This window comes from Idiotropiscis lumnitzeri, chromosome 1 (genome assembly GCF_059441095.1).
Source record: "Idiotropiscis lumnitzeri isolate Australia: NSW breed Sydney's pygmy pipehorse chromosome 1, RoL_Ilum_1.0, whole genome shotgun sequence".
Classification (NCBI taxonomy): Eukaryota; Metazoa; Chordata; class Actinopteri; order Syngnathiformes; family Syngnathidae; genus Idiotropiscis; species Idiotropiscis lumnitzeri.
In genome coordinates, this window is record NC_142391.1 from 926,655 (window position 1) to 948,245 (window position 21,591).

Here is a 21,591-nt window from a genome sequence, read left to right on the forward strand (position 1 = left end):
GTTGAGCGTGAGCCGGCCAGCGTCGCCATGGAGACCACACCATTGGGGGGTGGGGGGGCGTCATTCGGCGATCGCTTGGAGCGCAACTCCGAAAAAAAACAACATTTCCATTTTCTTGATTTGTTTTATTGAGACAATAAAAGTTTGTCTGAACAACCTCAAGTCACGTGATCACCTGATGCCGACGTCGTGTTGTCACGGTGACCAAAGACGACATCCTCTCATTAAAGGCGGGCCAATCAGATGACGGCGCGCAGACTTCCCGTGCCCACTTTCTTCCTTAAAACTTCCACCAGGCGTTCCAACCTGAAAGGCAAAAGTCAGCAAATTCACCAAACAAAACGGAACTTTTTTTTTTTTTGCCTGAAATTTGGAAACCCAACGAAAAACCTCGCCATGAAGTCGGCCTGCGTGATCAAACACATTTTTGCAAACATTTTCAGACAAATTGATGATCGTCTTACAACAAATAAAAAATTGTTCTTTTGGCCTGTCAAGAAAAGCCTTCGGTACGCGTTCGCCCCCTGGTGGTCGGCTGACTAAAAGCGCTTGATTGCATTTGCAGCAAAATCCGTATTTGAAATGCAAACGTTGCCGACAATCCGGTTCATTCAGTCAAGATCACGATTAAAAAAAGCCTCATTTGAAATCTTTGGCTGAATACCCGAAAACCAGAATGCAATATTTGGAAACCATACCTCAGCTTTGAAAGGCCAATCTTGTTTTGTCGCAACCCGAATCCTCGTTTGCAACTCAAATTCCAAATTCAAATGCTGTCCTAAAAGATTATTTTGAAAGCCTGAGCTCATTTCCAAAAGCAAACTTTGATCTTCATTCGCTCGGCCTGAAAGCCTGATTTGATACCCTAACCCCGACTGGAAGCCATCTTGGAAAAGTTGCAACTCGGGAAGCGCGCCTTTCAAGCTCAACGAAGGCTCGGAACGTCCGGACGCGCCGCGCCGTGTTTGCGGGGAGTGTTGAGCAAAAGTTGGAAAAAGTTGGAATACGCACATGATTCCATCAGGCGCCCCCCCCACCCCACTGAGCAAACACTCGTCTCTATTCGGCGAGTCATCTCCTTTCACAGTGGCCCCGCCCCCCCGCTGGCAGCCAAATTAGAGCAGAAAGCCTCGGGTTTGAGCCCGGACGACTTAATCTGTTTTCATCACCATCTCATCCCTTCATCTTCAGCCTGATGAGACAGGAAGTCACGTTACGCCGCCGTCGCACGGATTAGCTTGCCTCTGACACGCCGCGGCCGGCGAATTTCGATGATGGCGCACTGAATGTGAAAATTGTCATGTAGAAAATCAATGACGTCACGTTCACGGAAGACGTCGCACTAAAATCTGTGACATCACGGACGAGCGGCCGCAAGTAATGCGGAGTTCTTTTTTTTTTCCAGCGTTTTAGCTGCGCTATTTGATTTGGTGGAGAATCTCAGCACAATTTGTCCCTGATGAGACTTTTCTTTGATTGTCCTTCCTCGGTTTTACGCTTGATCTTATTGGCTGGACTTTGATAAAGCTGCGACCCGCACGCCCCGATACCTGAGGACTCTCTCGCTGGCGTCCCGCTCCGCCTCCTGAGAGCGAAGAAGCTCCGCCTCCATATCGTGCTTGTCCTTGGTGAGCTGCTGTAGCTGAGCCAGAAGGGGCGGAGCCTGGGGCTTCCCATCAGCAGGGGGCGGAGCCTTCACCAGTTGCTCAGCGCTGAAAGAAGAAGAAAAAAAAAAAAAACGGATCTGTCTGTTTCGCGGCGCCCCCTACAGGCCAATGTGTTGAAATGTGACAAACGTCTGACCTGTGATTGGCTTGCAGCAACTTCAGCTCCGCCTCCAGCCGCTTCCGGTCATCCAAGGCCGCGTCTCGCTCCCGCTGAAGTTTGATCATCTCTTCCTGATTGGACGAAAAAGCAAAGCGAACCATCCGGCTTCACTCGCGAGACGCGATCCGTCGACTTGAATTCTCCGAAAGGCCTCGGCAAACAAGCCGAGCTCGCTTAGCAAAAGATCAACAAGTCGATCTGGATGGATTCCAAGAAGGCTTTCGTTAAGACGCTCGTTGCGTCGACGCAAAATCGCACATCGTCAACATTTCACTTTACGCGGCTCGCTAATTAAGCACATTAACGAACGTGTCTCTTAAGCTCGCATTTCCTCTTTCCTGACCTCGAACTCGCCTCGTTTCCTCTTCCCTCGCTTCTAATTTCCCATCTCGTTCTCTTGTTTTCTAAACGAGCGATTCTCAAGCATTAGCGCGCCGTGAGATTGCTCCAACTTGAAACGTGAGCCTCGGCTCAACAAAGGTTGGAAATCACGATGGGCCGGCGAGGCGGGCCGCCGCTCGGGACGACAGGAAGTGGGGAGGGAGGGAGGGAGACGGCCCCCAGTCGGGGGAGGCAGGAAACGAGAGGACGGAAACGGACGGTCAGTGTGTGTCTTCTCCAGCAGAGTCAGGCGAGCGTCTTCAAACGACGAGGCGCTCGTTAATCACACCGACATGCAAATGAGGTCATCGGCACGCCGGCGAGCCGACCTTTAGCGTGCCGATTGAAGGTCACGCTTTGGTCATTAGGAGGAAGAGGAAAAAAAAGCGCGGCGACGCGCCACCGCTTTTCATGTGACATCGAAATCGGACGAAACAATCGACGGCCGACTTTGACAAACGTCAAACAATGACTTCAATAATTGAAAACGACTTCTTTTTTTTTTTTAGGTGACTAAAATAAAATTGGACGAAAAACGGAAACCATTAACAAACAAGATCAAACGTTTTGTTTTCTAAATGAAAATACACATTCGACTGGATCAAAACAAAACAAAACTTACGTCAACCGACTTGGTGAAACTAATTTGAAGAATGACAAACAATTGACAGAAATTGCCTTTGAAAAACGACTAAAGAATGACTTCATGGACCAAAACATACGAATTAAATCATTGAAAAATGAATTCAAATATCATTTTCATTTTTAAATTGACTTAAACAATCGGTGAAAACAAAAGCAGCTAAAACAATTGACTTGCACAAATATTTATTTTATTTTTTTTACAAATCGACCAGAATTGAATTAATTGACAGCAAAGTAGGAATTGAAAAAAAAAAAACGACTTTGGTGCGGGTCGTTGTCGCTGAAACTGTCAGCGACATTCGTCTGTTGGCCGGCTGCTGATCGAACGTCAGCTGTTAAATTAAAAGCGTATCAAGCGCTAATCCACTGCCCCCCCCCCCGCACCGTCTCTAAGAGAGTTCGGGAGTGCTACATTAATAACAACATGTATTCTATATTTCTGCAGCCGCAAACAGACGGAAGACTAAGCTGAGCTGAGCGCTCCGGCCAAACGACAACTGAAGGAAAAATGACGACGAAGACGCACGCTGTGTGTGTGCGCGTGCGTGCTGCGTGTGCGTGTGCGTGTACCTTGCTCGCCCTCTGCTCTCTCTCCTGCATGACTTCCTGTTGCAGTCGTCGACACTGCAGACGAGTCAAAGGGTCACGATTGTGATTGACATCATGAACAATTTGTGCGACTTCAACAAGCAACTTTCATGACTGCATTGTCCAAGAATAATTTGGGTTGCAGCAAATGATTATCTTAATGATCGATTCAGCTGTCAATTATTAATGAGCATTTTTTTTTTAATTTCTATCTCTTTATTGAAAAAGAACATATTGTGATGCTAACAATGGCCGTTTTTTTTTGGTCGCGTTTCGTCTCTTTGCTTCTCCCTTGACAGTCCAGCGTTTTGCGCGTGGGAAACATTTTGTGAGTGGCTGCACGCCACTCACACGCTTTGCGTGTGGCCAAGAATGACCGTTAGCCATTTTTTTTTAGGGGGGGGGGCACCTTGTTGAGTTGCGCTCGGCGTGGACGATCAACGACCGATGACAACCGATCGTGGTGTGATCTGTTTGTATGCACTGTTTGGTGATGGTTTAACCCAGACACCCCTTCCGTTGTGGTACGGTCCATTGGCCCTGTCGGGTGCAAAGGGCGGGCGCGACCGGGATCATTTCGTTCAGTAAATGTCGAGTTCAAAGGAACGTCAATAAAATGCTGCCGTAGTTGCATCCTCATTTGACGTTTGAATAACACAACACCGATGACTTGATTGACCCGAACGACTTGAACGGTCAACTTGAAATCGACAAATGAGCTCAATAATCGATGAGAACGATACAATTCGACGAATGCCACGGCAAGAAGAAGCCCCAAAAATGACTTACGAAAAATCGACCGGAACAGTGAATTTGACAAACAATTAAAAACAAAAAGAATTTTGAGAATTACCACTGAATTTTGAACGTTGACAGTAAAACATGACTCGAAGCGGTGATTGTCAGTGTGGCTCCCTCTAGTGGTTTGCAACAGAATCACTGAACTCGATAACAGTTTTTTGGGGGGGTTTTGCAGGACATTTGTTGAGTACAGTCCAACTTTTAAGCACAATTTAACCTTTTTTTATTTCCGCACAATTTCTGTTGAACTTATGTTCAATGCATTTCAACTGAATCCTACATAGACTAATCCCTGGTTTTCCGCAGTTAATTGGGACCGAAAGCCCCCGCGGAAAGTGGAAAAACCGCCATGTAGATTTTTGGGATGATTTTTTTTTTACGTCTTTATTGGCTTTGCACAATAATGTCAACAAGGTTTTTTTTTTGTTTGTTTTTTTTTAATCAAATGCAACGCAGGATTCTCATTTAAGGTACTCTGCAGCAAGACAAACTTGAATAAGACTTTTTTGCCAATGTTTCGTCGCGCGAACGAGCCGCGCTTGTCGGTGGCTGATCGCGCTCCGCTCATTTATTTTTTTTTTTTTAACACCGCTGTTTTCTTTGCGCTTATCCGACTCGACTCTCACGAACTGAATTTGAATAACGTTACTTTTCCAAACATTGATCAAACGTCGATCGAAAGTTTATTAAGGTGGGCGATGGCGAGATCCAACGAGGGAAGATGCGAGGACATTGCAGCCAATCAGATCACTGGATTAATCCGCTGGTGCTCTCATTGGCTGTATTTTTTTTCTTTGTTTTAATGAACATGTTGGATGTTTTTTTTTTTTTTTACCGCAAATCTTCACCAAATGCAGAATGTTACAGCGACCTATGCTGCAAATATGTGCAAAATGAAGTGAGCAAAGAATTTTTGGAGGTGTAAAAAAAAAAAAAAACGTTTGACAAGCACTGACTTAAACGAACAAACAAGCAATTGTGGACATCTGGCGGGGAATGGAACCGGCAACCTGGCAGCAGCTGCACACATTTAATAAGCTTGTAATGACCTGATATTAGCTCAATAAAGGCTGGTGGGTGGGGGTTGCTTGGGCATAGGCACGACCCCCCCCCCACACCTTCTCAGCGCCCCCTCCCCCTTTTTCTAATATTTCCCACAAGTCTCGGCAGCGGTGTCCGATAATCCCTGAGAGATGAGGAGAGGGAGCGAGGGACGGCGAGCAGCGGGGGGAGGAGAGGAATCCTCCAGCATGGAGTGTTCTCTCTCTCTCTTCTCCTCCGCCGGGGATTACGCTCGCTTTGAAACATATTTGAGGCGCCGGGGCAGCATTAAGGTGTTACTGTGGAGGGTGGTGTTAACGCCGAGGGGCGGGGTGTTAAAGATGGCGCGCTGCTGACACGAGCGGGACTTAGCGGCACGCTAGAGCTGGATGGCGGCGGGTTAATGGCGGCGACGGCGGAGGCAGAGCCAAGATGGAAGTTGGGGAGGAGGCAAGTGTGTGTTTGGTCACGTTATGCGACAACTTTCCAACATCACTTCAAGTAAGATCGAAAAAACGTCGACGTTCTAACGAAAAATTGAAAAGTCATTTCAAAAAAGGAAAAATGGCAAAGAAAACAAATTTGAATTCCAGCAAAGCAACGAATACTTTTTTTCAAAAAGTCGCTTGACAATTGGAATTGACTTTTTTTTGGCAACGCGAACGGACGCAGAGGCTCACGACTCTCAGAGTTCATTTCATCATTTTTTATTTTCTTTCAATCCCCCCCCCAAAAAAAACTAACATTAATAATCAAACTAAGAAGAACTACACCAAAATGAATTGTCAAAAACATAAAAACAAAAATGAATTGAAAATAACGAAGTAAAAAAAACGGAATGTAACGCGAGCAGAATGAAAAATCCGACACGATTCTTTGTTCTTCGTCATTCTCGTCTTCGGAGGACAAAGTCGACGCGCGCCGTCGTCGGCTTGTTTGATGCAAATATTTGAGTGAACGACACGTTCACAAACGAGCGGACGCCGCGAGACACGCGCGCAAACAAACAGCAGCGCAAAGCGAGGCGGACCTTGGCGAGCGAGCCGTCGCGCTCGTCCATGACGGCCTTCATCTCCTGCGCCGCCACGTCGCCGCGCCGCCGCGTTGCCGAGCGCACCCGCTCCACCAGCGCCCGTCCCAACTGGGCCACCTCCTGCGCCGAGGCCGAGTCGCACACGCGCCGAAGAAGTTCCTCCGCTTCCTGGAAGTCAACAAAACACACGACGGCCGATCGTCTCGTTCGTTTCCGATGCAAAAGAAGAAGAAGAAGAAAAATCTTTTACCGGGTCAACGTCGCTAAGGGACAAGCTCTCGGTCGAGGCGCACCTGAAAACACGCACGTATGTGAGAAAATGTTTGGTCGGTTCTTGTTGGAATTAAAAATAAATAAAATAAACAAGTTGGACAAAAAGAATACAATAATCCAATGCAACTTTTTTTCTCCAGCGCATTTCACAACCGCTGAAGTTTAGCAAAGCGCTTTCCAAATGCCGTCGTCGAAATAAGCGGCAAATTAGCACAAAAATATATTCGAAGAAGAGCGACAGTCTCATGTCGAGTCGAAAGCGAAAGAATAAAAAGGTGTCTTCAAACCGGTTTTAAATGTGGACAGAGAGGGGGCGGGGCTTGCCTAACATTGATTGGGAGGTCAAAGGTCATTTCATAGGGAAGGACCGGCAACAGAAAAGGCACGCTCCCCCTTCCTTAGGCTGCAGCATTTGGTCCGCAGACCCAAACCAGCGGGCAGGTGCGTAGGGGGGGGGGAGCTCAGAGGCCATGAAAAGACTTGAAGACCAACAGAAGTATCTTAAAGCAAACAGAGGCCAAAATCTTCCGAGCGCCAGTTAAAAGGGGAGCGGCAGCATTTTGGAGCAGTCGGAGCCGCTTGAGGAAGGGCTGGCTGACTCCAAAGTCAAGTGCGTGACAGTAATCTAGCCGAGGCGTGGATTACTGTTTCGAAAGAAAAGGGCTTCGCTTTAGCCAGCTGCCAAAGATGAAAGAAGCCGGATCCAACAACGGCACCGATTTGCCCATCTCATTTCAAGTCCCGTTTAAAAGCCAAGTTCGAGACGGTCGACTTGAGATAAGACGCCAGGGGGCCGAGGTCTACGGGGTTGAGAGTAAAAGGCCCACCGGGTCCGAAGACCAGAACTTGGGTTTTCCTCACCAAAATGGAACGCTTTGAACAAGTGAGCGTCTTGGTTCTTCTTTTCTGTTTGGTGTTGCGTCCCACGGGCGGAGGCGAACTTGGGACCGAACTTTTTGGGTGTTGTTTGGTTCTTCGCGTTTCTGCTTTTCGGTTCTTGGAGTTGCTTGCTGCTGCTCGTGCCTTTTGCTTTTTTTCTTCTTTGTGTTTTGTCGTCGGCGCTCGTTCTCAATGGTCCCGAGTGGTTCTTCTGGGACTTTTGTGTACATTTGTTGATTCTCTCGTGGCTCTCGGTCGGGTCGGTTTGTCTGCTTTCTTAACGGTTCTCCAACATTACGGTTGGCGTTTGGTCGCACGTCCCCGTTGGGGCGTCGCTTCTCATTCCTTTGCGGTCGCTTCTGTTTTTTGTCGGTTGCCATTTCAGTCTTTGTGGTTCTTGTTGGGCCGTTCATGTGGATCTTGGTTCCTTGACATTTTTGGAGCGCCTGTCTTGCTTCCCGTAAGTTCTTGTTGGTACTTTCTCGATGGAGTTCGACTTGCTAGTTCCTGATCGATCTCGGCGATCCTCGGTTTGCGTTGGTCCCTTTGCGGTGACTTTTGGTTCTTGTACATCGGAGACGGCCTTCTTGCAAAACCGTCTCGGTTCTGGTCGGTTCTCGTTGGACCTCAGTGGTCTTTTTGACTCGTACGTTCTCGGCGGTTCGTCCGGCGGATGCGAAGGTGCTAAGATTGCGATCCTCCGTCCTCCTCCAGGGAAGTTCTTCATTGAGCCCGGCGCTGTTTTGCTGTAATAAACTGTAATAAGATGGCCGACGCGGCGCGGCTCTGCGGGGAACAGCAGGTAATGAAAGACCAGCCGCCTCCAATAAAGCTCCTCTAACACCGCGCTTACAGCTCGGCAGCTCGCCTCACGCCGCACACGCACGCACACGCACTCAGCCGCCGCCGCCATTACTCGGATCAAAAGTGCGAGCAACAATTAAGTCCTCATTTCGGAGGGAAAAAAAAAGTTTCTGTGCCTCAAATTGCGGAGTAACAATTTTCAGAGAAAAATGACACATACACTAACAAAAACTGTATATACACACACACGCACACCCCCACGCACGCACACACGCACACACACACACGCACACGCACACACGCACACACACACACACACGCACGCATAGCCCTGACAGATGGAACATGATCGTCCATATTCGCTCCCTCATAAAAAGGATTGCGGCCGCCATATCAATCACCCCTCATCCTGGGCTGGGGGGAATTTTGCGTGTGTGCTTGTGTGCGAGGGGGTGGGAGGGGGGGGCGTTTGGGGGGCTGGGGGGGGATTGGGGGGGTTTAATCTCTAATTAGGTTTGCGTGTCTATTTGGCAGCTCCTCGGCTGACGAGAGCTCATTTCACAGCTTTTGAACAAGAATTGGCGGCGGCGCGCGCTCGTCGCAAATAAACAGTTTGCAAGATTAACGTGGCAAATACGCTTTTGATTTGAACTTTATTTTAAAACATAACGGTCAGAACTTTCTCATGTTAAAAAAAGAAAAAAAACTAAAAAACGAAAACTTTTATTTCGAAGGGCACCCACGTCAATCACAGGACTAACTCGCAACGCGGAAAAGCACTTCCTTCGGTGACTTTTTTTCTGTTATTTGCGACTGAAAGGACGGACGATCTAAATTAGCGACAGATTTTACATTGGAGGCTCCGGCGTGGAACTTTTATTTTGAAAAAGGTTTCAAAAGGCAGCCGGCACCACATTGGATTAAAGCAGTGCTTGTCAAATAGTGGGGCGGGCCCTCCTGGAGGGGGGGGGGGGGGGCGTGGTGCCAAGATGAGGGGGTGCGTGTGACCCTCGGGAAGACGCTTTTTTTCCCTGCCTTCCTACAATAAAGTGTAATTGCACCTCCACTCCAGTAGTTGGCAGTGGCGCTCTCCTCGCCCTTTATGTGCTGCGAGGATTAACTCGACGGCGTAGCTTTGTTTTGCAACCAAAATGCGATTATTTATCGTTGCGGTAAAAAGCCCGTGGTGGGCTGGGGGCGCACTTTTTTTCCCTTCTTGCTACGGGGAGGAGGAGGTGGGGGGGGCGGGGGTGGGGGCGTAGTACCCGAAAATAATTGAGAAGCACTGGATTAAATTCCAGAGACAGAGACACTTTCACGTTCGGAAACAAACTAGCTCCATCTGTTGTGTTTGTCTTTCTCCCGCCTATCGGTAGCTTGAAGACATTTCGAACCTTTCTGGCACTTTTATTTTGAAAGGCGTTGACTGGAAACGTGGACCAAATGTTCTGTGAATGACGTGCGTGCTCGTTTACTTGGCAGCCTGCTGCAGTCTCGCGACGTGGCGTAAAGCCTGATCTCGCTCCTCGTTGGCCAACAGGACCCGTGACATCATGGCCTCGTCCCTGTCCTTGCGAGCGCTCAACAACTCGTCCAAGAACTCTGACGGGACACCAAAGCCAACGATTTGAGTGAGGACGATGTCGGGCCGTCATTTTGGCGGTCGAGTGGCGCTCACCCGAAGGCGCCTCCCAGTCTTCGGCCCGCTTCGTGTCGGCCATCAGCTCCGCCTCCTTCCGCTGTAGCTCCTCCTCCTTCAGGCTCAGCTGCTCCAGCAGCTGAAATAAAAGTCAGGTTCTGAGAGACGCAGAGGGTCGGGTGTTCATGGAGCACAAGTGAGCTTTTTACAAATGTCCTGAGACGTTAGTGGAGTTGAAGGTTCAAGAACACAAAGTCAGGTGGCCAAATTGCGAGTCAGGTGTCATAAGCGCTGAGTGGTCATGTATGTGGAGTGGGGCTGATATTTGGCATTTTATCCATTATCAGCATTGGCCCCCTTTTTTTTTTTTTTTAACTTTCAAGGTTGATAAATTAAGAGCTGGCTTATTTTGGCTCGCTGCAGCACATTTCCCTTTTCTCTCTCTCTCTTTGCTGTGCTGGCGACCTTGCCTGCAGAAGCAGATTGGCCCGCCCACAGCACCATCTGATTGGGTCCTCGTGCTGCCTGTTTGCTTTTTCACCTCGAGTCACGCGCACGACGGGAGGCAACAAGGCAAGAGACTTTGCCAAAATTGCAATGAATGTCAGTCTACGACAACTCACAACGAAAAGAAAAACGACATGCAGCCGAGCCTGGGAGCTTTTCAAACAAAGTGGTCCAAAACAAAAGCGTTAACGTGTTGTTTCATAAACGTGCATTTGGAGGTTTTATCTTTCAAAACGTTCACACCATTTCACCCCCTTTCTCAATAAATGAAGGATCGTTATCGGCACTCCGCGGTAAAAAAAAGCAGATGGGGTCGATCACCAATACGGAGTGCGGCGTTCATGGACGGGCAGTCCAATGAGGACACGAAAGCGCAATGAGCGGGCGGGGTCATTATTTGGACAAAGTTGGCAGAGTTGGTGGGAAGGTCGTCACTGAGTTGGGTTTTTGGACGATGTTCATGATTGTGAGTTGAAGCAGGATCGGGTTTTTCACGGTTGCTCTCATCGCGCTTTTCACAATCGTTCGAACGCCGTTTTACTTCTGCGACGGTTTTCTTGGACTCGCCGTCGGCTCTTTTTGAGCTTGGCGTTGACGGGCGCCGGCGGACGCAGCTGCGGATGACCGTGAGTGGTCGGCGTGGAGCATCCAAACCTTCTTGTTGGCGTCCCTCAGCGCGTCCAACTCTCGGAGGAGCAGAGACACTTTCTTGTCGGCGTCCGGAGGCGGGGCTCGACCGGAAGTTGCGGCGTGACCAACGGCGACGTCCCGACGGTTGCTGGAGGACACCACAAAGATGAGTCAACCGAGAAGGAGAGCGCATTCGACCCCGCTCGCGCCTCGCGGTGGCGCCGTCATCGGCAACCGTGTTCTCATATCGCCTTAAAGGTCAGGCTGCCGCTTCTTGCCGTAATAAAGTGGAGAAATAACATGCCTGCCATGCTAATTGCATCTTTCTAATATCGAGTGTTTCTAAATCTAACTCTGACTTCTTCTATTTCGGGTGAGCGGCTCATCAAATCTCTCATTTAATAGGTCACGAAGAAGAAAGTTTCATCAAACGACTACATTTTCAAAATGAACGCGTCGCTCTGGCAATTGTGGTCGTGTTATTGTTTGGGCCGCTCGCGACCTTTCCCATCATGCGTCTCTCTCGTCCAGAGCGCTTAGCATCCACTTAGCGCTTGACGCGCACGCTCGAGTCCTGTTAGCGCCGTGCACGGATGCACCAATGCTGAAATGGACCGAGCATTTGTCAAGCGAGACACGTTTGCGCTAGCGACAACGTTCACAAAGCAGGTCACACGAACGAGCGCCGTACTGATTTCAATTCATAAAAAAAAAATAAAAAATTGAAAAAAAGATCCTGGAAATCATTTTTTTGCCACTGCTTTAATGCTAGCCGCCGAGCTGGCGTGCGCTGCAGCAGCAAGGAGCGTTGCCATGCTCCCCCGTGATGACAAATAAACGACGCCGGAACGCCGAAACGGATGACGTCATCATTCAATATTCGTAAATTAAATATTTAGCATCTCATTAAGAATATTTTCACCGCAGAGTATTGACTTTTGAAGTCTACACAATAATGGGTTTCAAAATGATATTTTTAATCCCTTTGGCTTTGCTCAGAGGCAATGATTTTATTGACATAATTATATGCACATGAATCCAAAATTATAGTTGGCGGCAGGTAGTTTTTAAAAACTGGAGAAAAGAACTGCGCTCCTCACAAAACCACTTGAGTGTCCTTGCATAATTACAGTGATGGCGTTTATTTTTTTAATGGCATGTTTGTAAAGGTCACGGTACGTTGTGAAGAAAATCGCAAATGAAATTGAAATCGCAATACGTGTCAGAAAAATCGCAATCCATTTTTTTCCCCCTAAAATCCTTCAGCCCTACTACACATCGCCATCGAGTCAGGAAATGAGGCGAAAATGGCGCCGAGAAATGAACGTATTCAAGTTAGCAACGCTTAGCGAGCGGCAACACAAGATGGCCACCGGCGGCTTCACTTTTGGATAAGGTGAGTATGCTGCATCGTTCGTCCAGTCCTCGAGAAGACGGCGGCGCCCCGTTAGTACGCGACGTTTGTGTTTGATCACCTGCTGACAACGAAGCCTCCCTTTATCCTGAGACCCGGTGGAGAGCGTCCGCTGGCTGAAAAGTCCACCTCCATGTCCGTAATGCCTGCCGACGTTCCGGAGGAAGCTGGACAAGATGTCCTCCCGTGGGCCGGAAGGGGGGCGGCACGAGTACTGGGCGCCTCCAGGGGGACCTGGAGGACTGAGACAAAAACAGGATTGGACAAAGACTCTGAAAATGTTCTGGTCAAAGGTTTCTTACCCACAAGCTTGTCAGACGGTTCCGCGCCGGACGTGTGGGCGGGGCTCGGTGGACGCTGGCCAGGAAAAAGAAGTCGCTGATGCAGTTCTTCGTTCACTTGAGGGTTATCTGACAACATGGAAGAATATTTAGCCATCAGAGCTCAACAATGCGGAAATCCAGATTTGTCTTGGGTCAAATTCTCATTCTGGTCATTTTTTAGTCTTGCCCCGAGTCAAAGTCCTTAGTCTGGTCTCAGCCTTTAAGATGGAGCAAATTTTCCACCTGGTTTAGGTCTCGTCTACGGACCAGTTGCTCAGTCTGGTCCTCGTCTTGGCTCGAATTCAAGCCATGCACGGGAAGCGGGTCCAAAGATGGACTCTGGTCTGCTCTCTGGGTCAGGTCTTTAGTCTTGTCCTAGTCAAGACTCGCACTCTGATATTAGTCTGGTCTCAGGTCAGAGTTCCTCATCGGGTCTTGGACTTTTCTGTGATGCAAATTGTCAGTGTGAACCGGGTCTTGCTCTCGCCATCAAATTCTCACTCTGTTCTTTTGTGTGTGTGTGTGTGTGTACAAGCCGACCCAATCTGGTCCAGGTTTTGTCTTGGGTTACATTCCTCAATCAGGTCCTGACTCGTGCTGTCTAAAACCTCTCAAGCCTTCCCCTTTGTAAAACTTGTCACTTCGGTCTTACCCCTGAACCAAGTTTTGCCCCCAGTTCTGGTCTCATCTGCGATTGTGGTCGTGACTTTGACAGTGACGAGGGGGGGCGGTGGGGGGGGGGTGGCGTTGTGGACTTTTCAGTCACTTTGAAAGTGTCCGTGTGGCGTGTGCGGGACCGTGATTAATGTGAACAGTTTCCTCGGGCTGGCTAAGGATGTTTAAATCCTTCTAAATGAGCGTTCACGCTTCACGCTCGCTTTGAAGTCTCGTCAAAGATGGAAAAATGTGCGGAAAAAAGGGGAAACGCAAAGGCCAATCGGGGGTCCAATCTCTGTGAGCCAATGAGGAGCCGGCGGGGGTGCCGCCCCCCCCCCCCCCCTCCTGGCGTAATAGAAACTAAAGTCCATTAATTTTTTAAGCTTGATTAATAGATTTTGTGCGGCGGCGGCGCAGGAAGTTTGCCGTGTTTTCCAGCTGACTGCATGAATATTAATGACGGTGTGGAGCTGATTAAATAAGCTTGAGCTCAAATCCAACACAATCCAGCTCTGATCTTTCCCGTCGTGCCGCCGCTGCCCGGAATTTCCATACCGACAGGACGGCGAGAACAACGCACACAATACGTCGTGGGGACGTGCTCGTCTGCCGCCGCCGCCGCCGCCTTTCATCGCTTGTTTCGGTCTGACCACCTCGCTCAACACAAACAAACCATCGCCGATGATCGATCGCCGATACGATGCAACTAAATGCCGGAGTGACAGTGCACAAAACACACTTGGAGATGTAGTGGCGCGCGCTCATTTACATATTTGATGTCGAGTCGTTCATGAACGCAACATGACGCGAAGTAGAACATGTGCTTGAAGAAACGTACCAGAACGGAGGTTGTCCAACTTTTTACAGAAAGTAGCACGCACGATCATGGGCAAAATGCTGATCAGGAAGATTTCCGTCCAATCGTAATCTCAAGAATTTGAATTGCAACTTTACAAAGTCGAGACGCTTCTCATCTCCAATTTTTGCTGGACTTTCTTCGCTTGACGTGACTCGCTCAGGCTTTTCGTTCCACCGAGTGACTTTCAGTTCAGCGCTTGCTCCTCGTTTCGGCAAGCGAATGAAGCCTTGCCCGCGCGCGGCGGTCGGCTGACGACTGCTTGACTCGATAGTAGCCAAAATCATAAAATGAAGATCCATTAAAATTCCGTGAGGTGTGCGGCCCAAGCCGCGAGTCCAAAATGACGCTAACGTCGTCGGCATGTGTTGGACAAAAATTTGATCCCTGAAACGCTTTTCCAAAAATTACTGCAACCTCCTGTAACATTTGAATATTAACACGGCACTTAAATGAGAAAAAGTTCAATACAAATGAACTGTGCTTCTGCAGTAATGCTTTGGCGTACCACTAGAGGGAGCTCACACTTTGACAATGAATGGATGAGAACGCACATTTACAGATGGTTGGCGACGGGAGGAATCCTTGAGCCTCCGAAAATCAAAAGACCCAAAAGAAACGTTGCGTCAATGTCATAGACAGCAAAACGTTTGCAACACTTTGTCAAAATAATAGAAATCGAACACACACACACAAGTGGACTGACTAATAATATTTGGTGGTAAAAATAAGAACTGGAGCAAAATGTGACATCAGCCCAATTTCAGCCTGGTGCCAGCGATATTTGACACATACCAGAAAAGGCACTAAAAGAACTTCCATGTGTGTGCTCAAACATGCTTACGTAGAAAATGACACACAAGACACTCGCCGGTTGCTTTAGATAATGAAAACTGAAAAATCACCTTTGTTGAAACAATCAAAAAAAAAAAAAAGCTTTCAACAAAATGTAACTACATTATACAAAACTAAAAACGAAATAAAAATGAACTTAAAACTATAATAACCCTGGAGACGCTGAACACTGCACGCATACCAAAAGGTTAAGACATACACAAGTACACTTTGCATACGAGAGAGTGCACGCACGCACGCACGCACAATCAGCGCATCCAAACCTTCCCGACACTACAACAAATACAAGTGTGTGTGTGTGTGTGTGTGCGTGCGTTTGTGCGTGTGTACGCGTGTGTGTGTGGTGGACCACCCAGCCTGCAGATTAAAAGCTTCACATGACCCCCCCCCATTCACTCGTAGCCTTTTCATTACATTTATCAGTGTGTGTGCGGGGGTGTGGGTGTGTGTGTGTGTGTGTGTGCGTGTGCGTGTGCGTATAGAGAGTGCTTTGATCGATATGTGGGGTGATTGATAAGCCACGTACTGTATGTATTTGTATGCATGGATTTAATAGTGGATCAGGTCAGTGTAATCAATGATGGATGCCATGAAAACTGATTATTGTGATTGACATTTTTAATTGACAGCTCACAGGAAGTCAACAATTGAACAAGAGATGTTTTCTTATCTTATTAAAAATACATATATCCACGTGTGTGTATACACATACATACATACGTACACACACACACATATATATATATATATATATATATATATTAGTGCTGTCAAGTGATTAATTTTTTTTAACTAATTAATCACAATCCATGATTAATCGCGATTAATCACATTTTTCAGATACTATTTTTTGCAAAGTTTGTAACAGATATTTACTTGAATAATATCTTGGAATTGATGCAAAATCACTAAATATGAAGTGTATTTAATTCAAAGACTGTTCTAATAGCTTTCTTGGATTGGAGACGTCTTCGCAGGCATTTTTCGTCCAAACATTTCTCAAAACTGCCCACAAACGCCACACTTCAGCAGTGTTGGTTTGCAAGGCCCAGTGGTAACTTAAACACGTTTTGTTCTGAGACGTGCTAAAGATGTACAGCTAATATGGCATAATATTTGCAAAGTATGCAAATATTTTTTTACGTAAATCAAACTGAGTTAAAATATTTAACTTGAGTTAAAAAAATTGGGATTAATCACCTGCGTTAACGGCTTTAATTTTGACAGCCCTAATATATATATATATATATATATATATATATATATATATATATATATATATATATATATATATATATATATATATATATATATATATATATATATATGATTTTTTCAGATCAGCTAAAAAAATTATCTCTTGACAGCACTAATATATATATATATATATATATATATATATATATATATATATATATATATATTAGTGCTGTCAAGAGATAATTTTTTTAGCTGATCTGAAAAAATCCATAATTAATTGTGATTAATCACAATTTTTCTCCAACAATTTTGTGACGCTTGTAACAGGTATTTACTTCAATAATATCTCGTAATTTATGTCAACTCGCCAAATATGAAGTGTATTTTAAATCAAAGATGGTTCTAAGAGCTTTCTTTGATCCTTGAATACGATCTAAACTGAGTCATCTTTACAGGAATTTTCCGTAGAAACAATTCTTCAAACTTATCCAGTTGCTTTGCAAAGCCCACTTGAGCACGGCGGTTTGTTCCGAGATGATGTGCTAAACAAGTAGAGCAAATATGGTACAATATTTGCAAAATATGATCATTATTTTTGAAGGAGGGTTCAAATATTTAATCACATTTTTTTTTTTAAATAATCTTGAGTTAACACTTTAATTTTGACAGCCCACAGCCATATATATATATTTATATATATATATATTTTTTTAATGTCTACATGATAAAGGGCGACAAGCATATTTGTAAAGGGACACAGTGCCCCTCAGTGGACAAACCCACACTCCGATACTTTCCGCATTCGTGTGTGTGCACGACTCATTTGTGTTGTGTCACACAACGACGGGTTTTGTTGTTGTTCCCGTCCATCAGTGTTGTGTCACCAACAATCAAAAGTGTTGAGTTGTAGTTGTGTACCTGTGTACATGTCCACTAGAGAGTCTTGGAGTTCTTGGCTCGGCGTCCACGATGTCTTTTCTGACGTCTCTGGACTTCTGTTCAAAAATCAATCAATCAAATGAAATCTGCTTTGAGCGTTGAGGCCTGAGATTAATTTGCGAGGGCGAACAAATTATCTGGCAAACGCGCAATTAGCCGGCGTGCGAACATTTCCAGCGGCCCAAAATTTGCTTTCTCTTGAGAGCCCTTCACAAAGAAAGAAAATAAAGCTGATTCGGTCCTTTTTTTTTCTGCTCTCTGTGTCAAAGTCTGATTTGTGACCATGTGACATGAACGATTAACGGAGATCCGCACGCTAACACCGCTTTCAAAAGCGTCTTCTTCGAACAGATGACGCTTGTTTTGCTCGGGAATCTGGACATCTGCTCAGGAAAGGGGCGCCTCTATTCGAGTGGGATACGGGGGCCACCCCAAAAATGAAAAAAAAAAATTCTCATCTTCATTAAAAGAAAGATTTAACTGAGAAAAAAACTGCTAAAATAACACACAATTGCGTGAATGATTTTTTTTGCTAGTGAAGGAAAAATTAAGCTTCAAATTTGTATCATGATCCAGTTGAATGAATGAACGAATGAGTCATCTAGAGGACTTAAAAAAAAACGGGCTCAAAAAGATCATTTCAATCTAGTTTTAGCGCGTTTAAAAAAATAAATAAATAAAGTTGCAGCATGTCCAAGTGGCCCTCGCATCGTTGGATTTTTCTGTCTGTGGCTCTTGGAAGAAAAAAGTTTGAACCGCCTCGGCCTAATCGAAAACGATGGTTTTGAAAGTTCCCTTGTGCCTTCGCAGGAAACGGACGAATGAGTCATGTTACTGCGCATGTGCACACTTGATTCAACAAGGGAGGAGTCATTGGTAAACGTTGGGACGCATTGGGAGGAAAAACAAACAATGAGCAAAAGTTTGGGACCGTTTCAGAGCCACCAAATGCGTGCAACCGATTATTGGCGAACTAGCGAAGACGCGCTCACGCAAGATAAGTGTCGTTGCTCACACGCGATGTCAGCAACATGCTAGCGGCACAGCTCAGTGACCGGATGACCATCGCGAAAATGTCTTACTGGCGGAGCAGCTGCAGCTGGAGGCGACGCATCTTCTTTTTGGCTTTCTGCAGCGCCAGCTGAACCTCCGCCGCTCTAACGCGAGATGCCATCGCCAACAACAGACGTCGCCACGGCAACACACACGCTGAAATATTGATGAGCTCGACGGAGCGGCTGTCAATCGGGCCAACGCTCTTTGGTCAGCGGATGAACGACACAAGGAGCGTATGATTTTGTCTTTGTGTGTTTATTCGTTCATTGTTTGGATGATTGGTCACTCTGTTGGTCATCCAGAAGTTTGTCAAGCAACTCCACGTCCACGCGGTGCTTCATGACAAATTGACCGTTCAGGTGGAAGACGGGAATGTCCCACTTGTACTTGTCTCGCCACGCCCGATTCTCCGGACGACTAATGTCCACCTGCTGCAGGACAAACTGACATGCGTCCAGGCGACGCGACAAACATGAGTGGCCCGGCCAGTCATTCATTCATTCATTCGAGTCATTTGTGATCACTCACTTTGTGTCTGAGTGGCTGCAGCGCTTCTTTGGCCTCGTCACACAGAGGACACGGATCCTAAAAACAAACTACAGCTTTTAGCGTCAGCATTCTTTACGGTTGGATAAACAAATTAGCATTAGCAACATTAGCAAGCTACCGCGCTAAAGTCACCATGTTTTTATTAACGACAGATTAGCAACATACTGCACGCGCACAATAAACTGTAAACATTACTATCTTCCTGGAGCGTAAAAAATTGTTAGCATTAGCATGTATCTTGCACGCTACCTTGCTGAACAGTTTGACAAGTAAAAAGAGAAGTTGTTAGCAGTAGCAGCTAAGCGTCAGCTTTGAGAAGAAAAAAAAAGCATGAGACTGGGATAAATGAAAGCTGTTAGCATTGGAATTAGCAAAGGTGCTACAATAGGGCACATGTATGTATGATTACGAAACTTGTTGCTTCAAACAATCTACTGATCGCTTGGAGTTTGCTTTTTGTAATTTCACTATTTGGACAATTATATACGTGATCCGAATTTCGGCTCACGATAAATTTCACATGGATCACAGCGATCAGCTGCGAGCAAATTTCACTTTGTTGATGGTTCTGATAACTTGATGGTGACGAAAACTTTAGTAGCACTCAGACATACGTCTCATAAGAGAAAATTTTTAATCGCATTCTTACTGATGCATGTTGGTTGGTTGCTTATTGCTACAACTGTATTGAAGTTAAGTGAGCTTTGCGAGTGGCAACGTAAGATGGCCGGCGGTGCCTTCGCTTCTCCCGGTGTCCTGCCAAACTGCGAAACTTCCTGCCAGAGACTAATTTATCAGCAAAGTACTACCGGTGCTTTACGATCGTCTTATTTACGTGCATATAGGTATCATTAAAAAAATATTTTAATAAAATACACGTAGACGCTTGCAGGTAGGACGTCCTTACTAAGTGTGGCCTACGCGTGAGTAATTTAATGTGCTCAACACACGTCAGTGTATTTTGAGGCAATTTAAAATTTAAATAAGACTCAATGAAAATAAAAATATTAAGTACTCCCCACTTTTAATCGAACAAACGACAGGTAGGACAAAAAGCTCCAAACTTCCCACGAAATCACTGTCGGGATTGTGCGCATGCGCACTAGGCATTGGTAGGACGTCTCGTCTCGATGGGTAATAAGGAATTTCAGAACACCGGCAGCGAGTCAACGGCATTTTTATCTATTCATATATACCTCCGTGCCTTATAGACGTTAACAAATGGGGGTGTTAGCATTAGCATGCGCGTTACCTTGGTGTACAGAGTGAGAACGGGTAAGGTATAGCGACAGTAGCGCCTGACACGTGACACAGACGTGACATGTGACACGCGTCGCAGCACAAGCGTTAGCATCTGCGAAGAGACACAAAACAAAAGAGAAAAGAGTTGCTAACCTGACTGGGTCACGTGATCTTCAATCACAGTAGCCGGCCAATCGCAGAGCAGGCGATCCCAGCTCAACCAATAAGCTTTTTGAAAATGCGCCGAGTCCTCGCCCACGGATGACGTCATTTCTTAGCTCGTCCCATTGATGACAAAAGGAACAACGAGTCTCCCAAGCGTCCCAGCATGCATTGTGGCACGAAGACAACTATCTCATTGGGTTGAGGATTACCATTATACTTCTTTACATTCTTTTTTATTATGTCTTTATACAAATCTTCACAGGTTACTGACGGGGCTAGAACACTCATTAGCCCCGCTGGCACCGCCCCTGTTTTGAGGGGGCTGGAACAACAACAAAATGGTGGCGAAACGTCACAAAGCACCCGGATGTTATTCCTTGGTTGGTGAGTTTTCCAAGTGGACGTCATCAAATGTTCAACGAGTCGCTTAACGTAATCACACGACGTCAAACAAACGTCGTCTTCGTGTACAAAATATCGCCTCTTTGTGTGTCACGTGTTGTTAGCATTTTAGCTCACGTGCTACATGTCAAAGTTAATTCAACTCACCGAGTACAGTGGCGATGAACGAGACGATTCGTCACGCTTTTTGCCTTCAATCCCACAAACGAAGAAGTGAGGTTTGTTGGTAGTTTGGAGAAGCACGAATGAGAACGTTTACAGGCAACACTCGATTTCATACGTTCCATTCATGTCGATTTTCTTCTTCTACAGCTGCCTGTTGCTTCGCCTTCATTTCTGGCCAATTTCAAAAGCATGGTCGCCACCTGCTGGACAGGAATGATATATGCAATCGTCAAATGTTCCTTTACTTACAATTTAATTGGATACAATTAGTCATTCTAATTTGCAACGTTATCAGTTTATGTCATGTGGATCTGTTTTCAATTGCCTTTCGTGGAGAAAAGTTCAACTAAAAAATGACTTTCCATTACAAGTTTTGTTGTATTCTAAGTCCACAGTTTCAATTTAGTTGACCATAATTTCAATTTCATGTGCCTGTCGGACTAATAATTCCTTGTTTTCACCAATTTTGTTCTCCTCGTATAATAATTCCACATTTTCTTCATTACTTTCATGTCATGTCTCAATCAGTCCTCAATAAATGAAGGAATTAAACATTCAAATCAAATTATTACAGGGGACTGGAATTCATTTGTATTGTATGCTTCCATATTTTGCTTGACTTGAATTCAATGATCTTAATTCAAATTTCTCACATCTTCAATTCCATGTTGTCATATCTTTCATTTCTGTTTCCATAGAATTCCAAATCCACATTAGGAC

General features: G+C 45.9%; 1 protein-coding gene and 1 long non-coding RNA gene across 5 annotated transcripts; both read right to left on the reverse strand.

Annotated features, from left to right (window-relative positions):
* Window positions 1-104: 104 nt before the first annotated feature.
* mipol1 (mirror-image polydactyly 1) lies at window positions 105-21,048 on the reverse strand. 4 transcript variants are annotated; one of them, XM_088308898.1, is made up of 13 exons: window positions 20,854-21,048; window positions 17,272-17,345; window positions 12,765-12,872; window positions 12,524-12,704; window positions 11,073-11,196; window positions 9,951-10,050; window positions 9,748-9,874; window positions 6,567-6,609; window positions 6,314-6,484; window positions 3,424-3,477; window positions 1,804-1,898; window positions 1,551-1,712; window positions 105-306 (listed from the first exon to the last, which is right to left on the reverse strand). In XM_088308898.1, the coding sequence occupies exons 1-13, from the start codon at window positions 20,991-20,993 to the stop codon at window positions 240-242; spliced, it is 1,446 nt and encodes a 481-aa protein (XP_088165024.1). In that variant the 5' UTR covers window positions 20,994-21,048; the 3' UTR covers window positions 105-239. The 4 variants fall into 4 exon arrangements, with proteins under 4 accessions (XP_088165024.1, XP_088165017.1, XP_088165042.1 ...); XM_088308891.1 differs by having other exon boundaries at window positions 17,272-17,348; window positions 20,854-21,046; XM_088308916.1 differs by lacking the exon at window positions 17,272-17,345 and having other exon boundaries at window positions 12,769-12,872; window positions 20,854-21,046.
* On the reverse strand, window positions 18,701-20,846 carry LOC148342541 (uncharacterized). The gene is made up of 3 exons (XR_015845800.1): window positions 20,293-20,846; window positions 18,877-18,933; window positions 18,701-18,791 (listed from the first exon to the last, which is right to left on the reverse strand). It is a non-coding gene; the product is annotated as an uncharacterized LOC148342541 (long non-coding RNA).
* Window positions 21,049-21,591: the final 543 nt, after the last annotated feature.